General features: G+C 31.1%; 1 protein-coding gene across 2 annotated transcripts in view; it reads right to left on the bottom strand.

Annotated features, from left to right (window-relative positions):
- LOC107444581 (cytoplasmic polyadenylation element-binding protein 3) overlaps positions 1-12,539 on the bottom strand; it is an 88,882-nt gene that overhangs the window by 38,013 nt on the left and 38,330 nt on the right. For both annotated transcript variants that reach the window (XM_016058754.4, XM_016058755.4), the window contains one exon: positions 136-254. In XM_016058754.4, coding sequence (XP_015914240.1) covers positions 136-254 — 119 coding nt within the window. The remainder of the gene's footprint in view (positions 1-135; positions 255-12,539) is intronic.

Genomic DNA, 12,539 nt, shown 5'->3' with positions numbered 1-12,539 from the left:
GAAACCGAATCAATAATACCAACACTGAAACATTGTATTTTCAAGAATTATTTTTTATTTTCAGTACTACCTTTTAAACATAATACAGGAGTAAAACTTAACTATGATATTCTTTCGACAACAAATAATTTTTACCGGTTTGTCTTTGATTGTAGGACTAGAAACACACAAATAAAGTTTGTCATCCTCTTGAATAGAAGCATCAATTAAAGCTTGAACAGATGATTCATCTTGGAAGAGAAGAAATGCATAACCTAAATGAAATTAGAAACTATATAAAGCAACACATACATTATATTATTATACATATAAAAAAATCAAGTTAAAGACTAATGATAAAACAAAGAAGCTTCACGGAAAATAAATATAGTGCATTAATAAGATAAGATAAAATTAAAACCTACACATCATTTCATTATTATCCTTAAACATATGTTTAAGAATCTTTGTTCAAAATAAAGTTAATAAAAAAACTTTTGGAGTTGCCAATTTACCCATATTATGCATAAGAAAATCACGATGTGACGACAAACGGTTACTGTATTAACTACTTATGTTGTCATTTACTGAGCTATAGGCAAGGGTCTGGGAGCATGCAAACTCTCTTTACATCTATAGGATCTCCAAGAGATTTTGAGAGCGCTGATTGGATTTCTTGAAAACACCTTCTGTGGCGTATGGCTATTTCATTCTGTCATGCTAGTTATTTTCAGCATTGAGTGATTTCTGTACTCCAGCTTTTGTTTTACAAACTTGAAATGTGTTTTTTCACCTGAGAAACTGCCTTCTTCATTTAAAAATGAAGTAGAAAGTAGTTCATCAAACATTATTACCCTTAAAAGCAATATTCTAAATTTAGAAGATTGCAACATGTGGGTAAAGGAATTTGGGGAACTTACAAATACGAAATGGAATTCTAGAGCTTCGAAACCTCAAGGAGCAAGTTTTGTTTGTTGATAAGTAACTATTAGCTATTTTAAGAAAAAAAATGTATTTAATTTTTCGTTTAATTTATGGTTATCATATGCATGAATTCTTATGAAGCTAATATCACACTAATTTATTGAATAACATTGAAATCTAAGTTTAATTGCCTTGCTCAGTTCTTATATCCACTATGAAATAAAAACTATAGTTTTAACTTGATATTTATTTACCGTATTTTTCGGCGAAAGTGCCACTTCGTCACAAGCGCCGCACATCGATAAAAATGAAATTTTTAAAAAAACATTTATAGTAAGCGCCGCTTTGGCGCAAGCGCTGCAATGGCGCTAAACCATGCATATCAGCATCCTTTTAGAAGAGACCTTTAAATTACCATTTAGAATATCTGTATAATAAAAAATTACATTTTTTTATGCATTTCATAAAGTAAAGTTTTAATTTCTAAATTATAATAAAAAATTTCTTTTTCAGCAAAAAAAAAAGTTTTCTCTTTCAGCAAAAAAAGAAAAAAACAAACAACAAAACGATATAAAATGAAGGTGTTCTTACCAGTTGGCACCGCGCCAAAAAATAGAAGAACAGCAAAAAAATATTTATATGTTCAGTAGTTGAATTAACGCTGAACTGATTACAGAAATCCGTAAAACAATGTAATAAGAAAAATAAAATAAAAATTTATTAAAAAAAAGATTTTAAAATTTATTACCGTTAACAATTTGAGGAAAAACTAATAATAACAAGAATAAGAAATAACTAAGCACGCCCCAAAAAAATTCTGAAGGAATGAGCGAAGGGGAAATAAGTTTCACTTTCACAATCTTTGGGGGCGGAATTTTAGTGGGTAGAATGCCCTCTCCTTCAATGGAAATAACCCAATGGGAATCATCTAAAGAGAGAAAATGTTTAAAAGAGGGGTGCACCCCACCTCCTCCACGTGTCATTTCTACTGGAGCTATTTAGGAGGAATCAATCAGTTATTTTTAAAGGGGTTGGGGAAAAGAAAAGGGTATGGGACCCCTAATCCAGCATCCCAAAATTCGGCACTTAATCTGATCAAATTTTTTCTTTTTTTTTAAGAAATTTATATTGATAAGACAAAAAAAAATCAGCTATATTCTTTTCATTTGGAATTTTATTCTGTTGAAGTAACTTACTTTATTTTATCTTTTAAAAATAAAAAAGAAGCTTGAAAAAAAATACATCTGTGTCAAAGGAAACATCTGTTTCTAAAGCAGTTCAAAATAAAGTGAGAGGTAAAAACACCTGCATTTCCAATGAACAAAATAAAGAAATGCAAGCTGGAAAAAACTGATCAATCTTGACAGCTGTGCTTGTGCTTTACTGGTTTGCCCCTCACATCCCTCCCCTGCTTGACCATAAATTGGCCACATCCAGTTGACATTGAAACAACAAAATGAATTCTATCCCTTTTGCTGTTTTTAATTCGATTCATTATTTTTTTTTTGCTGTTTTTTATTAATTATTAACTGTTAATTTGTTTTTTATTTTTTTTTTTGTTATTAGTTAGCTTGTTTTTTTTCTTCTTCTGGTTAATAGTTATTTTTTTTTATCGTTATTAGTTTTTAGCTTGTTTTTTGTTGTTATTCATTGTTAGTTTCTTAGCATTAATTGTTACTTTTTTTTGTAGTTCCTTGTTAGCTTTTCTTTTTTTCTTGCGAGGTAAGCCTCTTTTGCTAAAACAAAATGTTATCTAAAAGAAAAAACTAAAACTATGATCTCGCTCCAAAGAAGAAACGATTATTTCTTCTTGATTATATTATATAGATTATTATTTTGATTAATAAAATTTCTTAAGACGGACCAGTTTTAAATTCATCCCATCATAATCTACGATCAAAACTTAACTAAATTTATTGGTTTTTCTGAAATTAACAGTATAACTGAATTATAGTAATATATGGGTGCCATATTGGAATTTCCGAAAGAGATCCGAAGTTCGGCATTTCGTCAGTCCCGTGAGTGTCGGATTTAGGGTCCTATTACTTCCTTTTCTGTTCGCTCCAATTACAATGACCAAGGCGCTAAGTAGATTTCTAACTCGCGATTTTTCTTTAAGCTGGGGGTGGATACAAGATGCATAAATTTTAAATTTTCTCCTTATGCGATGCTTTTTTCAAAAATTATTATTTCGTTTATTTACTTTCTACAGGCTGCTGCCGAAAGTTTGCTAAGAATTGGCGATGTTCTGCAGCAGATCGCGATGCGGGCGAATATTTCGTTGACTTCGTTAATTTTTTTGAATAGTCTTTCTTCAGAAAATTATTTCCATCTTAAATAACTTTCCTTGAAAAATTTTTTTGCTAAGAAATATTTCGACGGAAGCGCCGCATGTAGGAAAAAAACAACTTTTCTTTCGATAGCGCCATGGCGCTTTCACCGAAAAATACGGTAATTACGTTAATGTTTATCGAATTAAATTAATATTTTATTTATTTATTGTGGATTACTAAAATTAAATTAAAATTAAGTTTCAAATTTAACATTTTTATTAATTACGCCATCTATTTTTATAAAATAAGACTAAAAGATCTGCATTATGCCTACCTACTTTATAACTTATTTTTAATGTTTTCTGCCTGCTAAATGTTTTATAATACCAAACAATTATTATTTGACATCTAAGAAATCAAGCAATCTTTTAAGATGTTTATTTTATTAAATTTTGATGCATAATTCCCATCAAAATCAAAGTGAATGATTATGAATTGTCCATAGTACCATGAGTAATGGAAGAATAAATTAACAAAAAATACCATCCTTTAATTCTAGTGCCTTTCTATTGGATTGTAAATATTTTTTTATTAATTAATTGCAGAAAATTATTTGTTTGTCATCACAGTGTGTTTATGAAAGTGCCACAGGAAAAATGTAAAAGAAGTTTCTCAAAAAATTATAATTCTCAAACAACAATATCTATAATGGTGTTGGTAAATGGTAATGAGCATCAATGTGTTTGCTTCGAGAGTTCAAATTTTCAGATTTAGAACAATCAATAGCAGCACTGTTATCACAAAACAATTCATAGCTTGGTATGTCCAATTGGAGTTTCTTTTATCAGTTAGCACATTTTTTAACCACACTAACTCCTTGACTGACTCTGATCAAGAGATATACTCAGCCTCCATGGTAGAAATTGAAACACTTTTCTGTTTAAAGGTTTTCCACAAGATAGGAATATCACCTACATATACAATAATTCCAAATAGTAGTTGACACTCTGTCATCTCTGTTTGATGCATGGTCAGTATCAGTGTAGAACTTTATTGACAGATCTGAGATTTTTGACAACCCTAATAGTTTCAGCAGAGCTTGTCAATGTTTGATACCAGGATTTTCTTGATACTGTGATAAAATGTTAACAGCATAAGATATTTCAGGTCTTGTCCTACTTGCTATAAAGGATACACATCCAAGAACACTTCGGTATGGAATATTTTCCATTTCAGCTTTCTGTATTCCTGTTTGAGGGCAATCCTGCATTGACAAATTTAATCCTTTAGCTATTCGCAATGAAACTATGGGTATGTTGTACCACTTGCTAAAATGCTTCACTGTATTCTCTATATATTCTTTCTGGTGGATTACTAAATGAACATTAATTTTCTCAAATTCTATACCTAAGAGTTTCATTGTTTCACCCACAATCTTTAATTCAAAAATTTGATTCAACTCTTTTAAAATTAGATCTATGTTCTTTTGACTTTTTCCAAATATCACAATATCATCTACATATATCAATAGCAACACATTATCTCCTGTGAATATTCCGTTGCACCAATTTAATTTTTCAAGTTTTAATTCGTACAACACACTTCGTATAATTCGTACTTCAGTGTACCACTCATGTCCTGATTGATGTATCCATATGTTGCCTTTTTTAATTTACACACTTTCGATCGATCTACTACAAAACCTTCAGGTTGTGCCATATAAATTTCTTCTGTTAAGTCTGAATATAAATGTGCACTTTTTACATCAACTTGACAGTGAACCCAGTTCATTAAACTTCAAAAATAACGAAAAATAATTTTATGAGAGAAAAATTTACCGCAGGACTGTACACTTCATAATAGTCAATACCTTGTTGTTGCTTAGATTCTTGTGCAACAAGTCTGGCTTTATGTCTCACAATTTTATTTGATTCATCGGTTTTTAGGTTGTAAACCTATCTACTACCTATCACTTTAGTATCTTCCAGCTTCTCTACCAATGATCACACTTCTTTTTTCTTCATCATTTCAATTTCCTCTTCCATTGCATTCTTCCATTTTTCACAATTTCTTGACTCAACTGCTTCTTTGTAGCTTTTTGGAATATTATACTCAATTAAATTTGCTTTATCTCCTTGTACTATGCCGACTTCATTTCTGGTTACTTTACCAGAATATTCATTCCTACCACTAAAATCAAATAAATCTTTTTCAAATTCAATTCCATGACTATTACAATATTTCTCAATGTCATTTGATGACCTAAATTGGTTGATAGATCCTTCTATGCAATAATAAATATCATTTCTAGATCCATCTGATCCTTTAGTTGCTTTTCTTAACCAGTTTTAATCGGATACCTTCTTGATGCTTTCGTGACTACAACTTGAGTCAAATTCTGGCCTATGAATAATATCTTCATCATCTGATTCTTCTCTTTCATTCCATTTTGTTCTTGTTGGTTTTCTACTTTGGTCCAGGATGACTTCCACTGCACATTCATTTTCATTGAATTTAACATTATTTGTTTCTATAACTCTACGATTTTCAGGTAAGTAGATACGATAGCCCTTGGTTGAAAAAGCATAACCTAGCATTACACCTTCTTTGGCACGCATTTGGAATTTATTTCTCTTTTGTTTAGGTACACCAACATAAGCCTTACATTAAAACACTATAAAATACATTACTGGTGGTTACTTTCCATACAACATCTCATACGGTGTTTTCTTTTCTTGAAATTCTGTTCCATGTATGAACAAAACAACATACTGCTTCATCTTACCATTCTTCATTCATGTTACTATCCTTCAACATAGATTTAATGGCATCCAGAGCAGTTCTATTAAGTCTTTCACATACACCATTTTCTTCTGGCGTATAGTAATTCGTTCGTTAAGCACAAATTCCATGCTCTTCAAAGTATTCTTCAAATTGGTTATTGCAGAACTCGCCACCATTGTCACTCCTGATACACTTTAATTTTCTTCCAGTCAAGCGTTCCATCTTTGCATGATAATTCTTAAATTTCTTCAATGCTTCACTTTCATTCCTCATAAGGTATAAAACTACTGCATGACTGTAATCATCTATAATTGCCAAAAAATACCTATTTCCTTCTTTCGAAGTTTTCAGCATTGGACCACAGATATCCATATATACTACTTCAAGTGGCTAAAAAGTACGACTTGCAACTGACTTAAATGAGATTCTATTGGATTTAGCAAGGAGGCAAGTGTCACAATTTTCATCTGGTTTTTCTATATTAGGTAATCCCCTTACATTCTGGTTATTACTAGTTTCTTTAAGGTAGTCAAAATTAATATGACAATATCTCCTATGCCACAATGTAGCTATATCTGTTCCTGATTTACAAGTGCCAACATTAAATCCACTATCTTCAGCTTTTGGGGTTCCAGTCTTATATTTGAATGGCTTCAGGTAGTATAATCCGTCTCTTCTAGTGGCATAAAATAATTTTAACCAATCATTTGAATATACTCATAATATTCTCTTAGTTCCAACAAAATTAGCTCCTGCAGCTTCCAAGCGTGAAATAGATATTAGGTTTCTGCGAATACTTGGGTTGTACAAAACATTTGTTAAAGTTATATTACTCATTTCTTCTCCTACTTTAACTGAAAATTCAACAGTTCCTTACTAGAAATATCCCCAACAGCCAAAGCCATGCTTACATTATTTGTTTCTTCTTAACTTGGCATTAACATTTTATTTTTACAGAAATGTGTAGTTGCAGCTGAATTCAAAACCCATATTCTATCATCATTCTTAATCATGATTTCACCAACTTCCTCAGAGTGTGTTGTATAAGTCTCAACTAAAGCAGTTGACTGGTCATTGAAATTTCTTTTCTGTTTACTCTACTTTGACTTTACATTTCTGGGATAACTATCTCTACAATTTGCAACTAAATGTCCATACTTGTGGCAGTGATGATATGAACCAATGACTTTTCTATTACTTTCTGCTAATTTACTTTGAGATTTTTTTCTATCTCTATACTTTCTTCATTTTTACTTATAGAAGAAATGTTAAAAGCACTAACTTCTGGACGAATATCAGCTTTCACTTGTGTAAGTCTGCTTTCTTCTCTTAGTTCTTCAGCAATTTTATCAATCGTGAAATCTTCATGTTTCCAACAATAAATTATCTGAATGTTAGCGAAGAATTCGGGTGGTAGATGCCTTATTGCTTGAAAGCCTTGAAACAACTGATTTAATTCATGACTTGCTTCACTAAGCTTTTTCACAGCTGTTTTAAGTCTAGCAATAAAAATGCCTATACTTTCATTTGCTTGATACTTTATGCTAAAAAACTTATCAAGTATCTGAATGAGTCTAGCTCTTGTTTTTGGCTCAAATTGCAGAACCAATTGCTCCCAAGCCCTTTTTCCATCTAAACAATCTTGAATAAGCGGTTTGAACTCTGGCTGAATTGTATAATACAATGTTGAAAATGATCTTTTCTTAATTCAAATTCCTGTTTTTCCCTTCTTGTAGCTAAAATTTCTAACTTTTCTTCTTTTCCTTCAAAAAATTTCCAACAGCCTTTATCCAATAACAAAACTTTAATGTCTGTTTTCCACCTGTCCCAATTATCATGACTTAATAAGCTAAAGCCTTCTGGTAACAAAGCCATTCTCCATCAAAGTATATTTCAAATTATCAATATAAATTTATCACGGCCCCCTTCTAAAATGTCCTGGCACATAACCATTGATGAAAATAGGAGCCAGTTTGGAGTTTAAGAGAAAAGGGTTGGAGAATCTCAAATTTCAGGAAAGTAAGTTATTCTTCTATTATAAAAAAATAATTCAACCATATTTAGCGGAAGAATTAAAACTGCGACTGATTACAGAAATCTGTAATATAAACTGTAATATAACAAAATAACTAATAATAAGAGGAATAAGAAATAACTAAGTGAGCACCAAAAATTTTCTAAAGAAGGAATGAACGAAGCGGAAACGAGTTTCACTTTCACAATCTTTGGGGATGGAATTTTAGTGGGTAATTAGTGGGTTTAGCCCTCTCCTTCGATGGAAATAACACAATATGACTCAGCTTAGAAAGAGAGAAGAAAATGGTTAAAAGAGGAGTGTACTCCACCTCCTCCGCTTGTCATTTCCACTGGAGCTGTTTAGGAGGAAACAATTGGTTATTTTTAAAGGAGTTGAGGAAAAGAAAAGGGGATATAGTATGGGACCCCTAATCAAGCATCCAGAAATTCTTAATTCAATCTTCTTTTTTTTTTTTAAGAAATTTTTAGCAATAAGACAAAAAAAATTCAGTTATAATATTCGCTTTTTATTTGGAATTTTATTCTGTTGAAGTAAGGAATTTTATTTTATCTTTTAAAAATAAAAAAAAGCGTGAAAAAAATATCTGTGTCAAACAAAACATCAGTTCCTAAAGTAGTTTAAAATAAAGTAAAAACACCTGCATTTCCAATGAACAAAATAAAGAAATGCAAGTTGGAAGAAACTGAGCAATCAATCTTGACAGCTGTGCAAGTGCTCCACTGGTTTGTCCCCACATCTCCCTCTCCTGTTTGACCATACATTGGCCACACCCAGTTCACATTGAAACTACCATGTGATTGATTGAATGTAGGGTTTAATAGTCCAAACAAACAGTTTTAAAATAAAGGTAAATGTATATTACAATGTATAGATAAATGTATATTACAAATTTTCCTCATTAAAAATCACAGGGAATTTATAAAACTAAATACAATGAAACAGATGTATTCAAAAGTGAGTAAAACCAGATAGAAAGTAAATGTAGTAAAGCATTATAAAACAGTTGCATTCAAAGCTGCATAAAATCAGATAAAATTGTAAATAGGATAAAACAGTTATATATAGTATAAAAGACCAATTGCGCATAAAAACGCAAAAATGTTAGGATGATGAGAGTCACCTAACAAATCCTGCAGAGTTAAAATAGAACTACCAAAAAAGGTAAGACGATGACGGTTAAAACATGAGCAGATGATTAAACAATGATGAATTGTGAGTAAAACTTTACTAGTGTTGCATTAGGGAGGAGGTTCCCTAAATAACAAATGTAGGTTGGTCAGCTGAGTGTGGCCGATTCGGAGACGGTTTAACTTTACATCTACATGCCGCAGACTCATTATAGGATAAGGGTTAAAATCTGTTTTTATTGAGTGCAACTTGTTAGAAATTTTTAGATCCCATTGTTGTTGCCAAACAGATGTGATTAACTGTCGAATATAAGTTTTTGTGTCCGAGAAAGAAACAGATAGAGTTGAAACAGATGTAGCAGATCATGCAGCCGAATCAGCCAAGTCGTTCACTGGAATACGGACGTGACTCGGTACTCAACAGAATCAAATATGAAATCTATTTTTGTGAAGGGTAATCAACAAATGATTATTAAAACATAAAATCGGATGATTTTTACTGTTAAAATTTTCCAACTGGCGCAAAACACTCATACTATCTGAGTATATCCAATATTTCCTTGTAGAGCGCGTAGAAATCAGTCGCAATGCCAAGAGGATGGCAACTGCTTCAGCAGTAAAGACAGAACAAATACCATGTGGATACCATGTGGGGTACAGAATAAATGCTATCCCTTTCGCGTTTTTTTTTAAAAATTCGTTTTATTTATTTTATACAAACAAAAATCGCAAAACACTCATACTATCTGAGTATATGCAATATTTCCTTGTAGAGCGCGTAGAAATCAGTCGCAATGCCAAGAGGATGGCAACTGCTTCAGCAGTAAAGACAGAACAAATACCATGTGGGGTACAAAATGAATGCTATCCCTTTTGCGATTTTTTTTTAAAATTCGTTTTATTTATTTTTATTTTCTATTTTGCGGCTTCTTTTATTAGTTATTAACTGTTAATATTTTCTTTAAATTTTTTTTTATTATCCTTATTAACTGTTACCTTGTTTTTTGTAGTTATTCATTGTTAGTTTCTTAGCATTAATTGTTAAATTTTTTTGTAGTTCCTTGTTAGCTTTTTTCTTTCTCAAGAGGTGAGCGTCTTTTGTTAAAACAAAATGTTAGCTTAAAAAAAATGAGAACTTTAATCTCGTTCAGAAGAAGAAACGTTTATTTCTCTTTCAGATTTTTTTTTTCATGATTATATTATATAGATTATTATTTTAATTAATAAAATTTTGTAAGATGGGCCAGTTTTAAATGCACCCCATTATAATCTACAATCAAAACTTAACTAAATTTATTGGTTTTTCTGAAATTAACAGTATAATTGAATTATAGTAATATATGGGTGCCATATCGGAATTTCCGAAATTTCGTTGGTCCCGTTGAGTGCTGGATTTGGGGTCCTATTACTTCCTCATCTGTTTGCTCCAATTACGATTGCCAAGGAGCTAAGTGGATTTTCAGCTTGCGATCTTTCTTTAAGCAGGGATTTTATCTTAAATAATTTTCGTTGATAAATTTTTTGGCTACTAAAAATTATTTTGCCGGAAGCACCACATGCAGGGAAAAAAAACCCGGTAATTTACAATGTAATCGCCCTGAATCGAGTGTGTAAAAAGTTTTCTTTAGGGTGAAAAAGGGAAGTAATAATAACATCGTATTAAAAAACCATGAGGAAAGGGCTGAAAAAATTGTAAAAATTCGCCTGAGCACCTAAAGTAAACACTGGAAATAAAATTATAAGAAATCATGATTAAATCAAATACGTCCTAGAACGATTTTCAAATAAGTCATTAACAAATAGCTCTTACTGAAATACATGTCACATAATAAACATCATATTAATTAAAATATGGAAATTTAAAAAACCATGGGAGAAAAAAAAGTTAGCAGAACTTTGTCAATCATTTGACTGATAAAACGATTATAAAATCATGTAAATTTACGGTGAATAAATTTGAAATTTTCCAATTTAAAGTTCGTGAGTCATAACATTGTATAAAAAACAGCACAATTTGAAAAACCACATAGAAAGGACTGAAAAAATTCTTCATAACAACTGACATTAAAAATAATAAAAAAACATCTAACGGTGTAAAGTTGCGTGTCAAAAAGAGATTACTCAAATTCGCATGACATAATAACATCTTATCAAAAAAGAATAAAATCTTTGAAAAGGAAAAAAAATAATAAAAATTGTGATTGCTGATAGACGATCACAGGTTACCCATTGACAAAAAGGTTGCTGTCTAATTTTTTAAAATTTTTTTTAATTACCTTCCTTATTTTATTCACCTGAATTAGTATTGAAAACGATCCAGTTTGAACTGTAGGTTAGAATTTCTGATTCTTAATTAAAACAATAAATTTCATTCAAATGATGAAATTCTTTTTTATTCGCAACTCAAGAAGTATTTATGGGATCTCTCTGGTCCCATAGCTCAAAAATAAACTTACCAATTTAATGCATAACAAAATTAAATAATAAATGAAAAAAAAAAGAATTCTAAAAAAATTATCAAACAGTAGCAGTCGCCATAGCAACGTATGCACACTGTTTACTATTACTCTTGAACATAGTTGAAGAGAGTGATGACGTCCAAATAAGGTGTGCACGCCATCAAACCCAAAACAACACCCATTTTGCCAATAGGTAATAAAAGTATACATTTTATTTATGTTTTTTCCTTTGAAGAAAAAGCACTTTAATGTAAAATAAGAACTTTTAAGAGTGCTTAATTTCTATGATGCAAAATTATACTCTATTAAGCACATTTAAGGTACGTATGAACCCTACAGCAAAAGGTAATTCAATTCAAGGAGAAATACACAAAATTTCATGTTCTGCACCTCCACAGGAGATTAGAAAACGAAACTTAAGATAGATGATGACTAAAATCATTCCTAGATACAGTGAATGGCTCTCTTGCATATCAAGAGGAATTCATTTGAAAGTGGAAATTGTCTATTTTTTTTAAGTGAATTCAATCCTCTTCTATGCTCCACCCATAGTCCTTCTTTGCTAGAGCAAGAGGATTGTAATATTACGGGTTTGGGAAAATATGAAATCTTTCTTTTGATTGAAATGGGGGGGGGCTGAGAAATTAAAAAGAAGTGAGATAAGTGACTAAGCCTTAAAAACAGTCAATAAAAGTTACTATTTTTTAAGATAGTGACATCAAGTGATAAAAGTGACTCACGCCTAGCCCTTTATAATTAGATTCAGGAACTCTCTCTGAGTTAGTCGAGAGAAATTTCTACAATTTAAGAGAAAAGCAAGGCACAGTCAAAATTTTAAGAAACAAATTAAAGCTTGAAGGAACGTTCAACTTCTGAACTGACTTCCCTTTAATAAACATTAATATTTGCAGTGATGTTGAAGCTATGCATATATAAGATAACTTAGCTAAAAGCT

Source organism: Parasteatoda tepidariorum, chromosome 11, assembly GCF_982258835.1.
Source record: "Parasteatoda tepidariorum strain Cologne lab strain chromosome 11, Ptep-v5.0, whole genome shotgun sequence".
Lineage (NCBI taxonomy): Eukaryota > Metazoa > Arthropoda > Arachnida > Araneae > Theridiidae > Parasteatoda > Parasteatoda tepidariorum.
The sequence above is the reverse complement of the archived record's forward strand: the minus strand, read 5'-3'. Positions and strand labels throughout refer to the sequence as shown.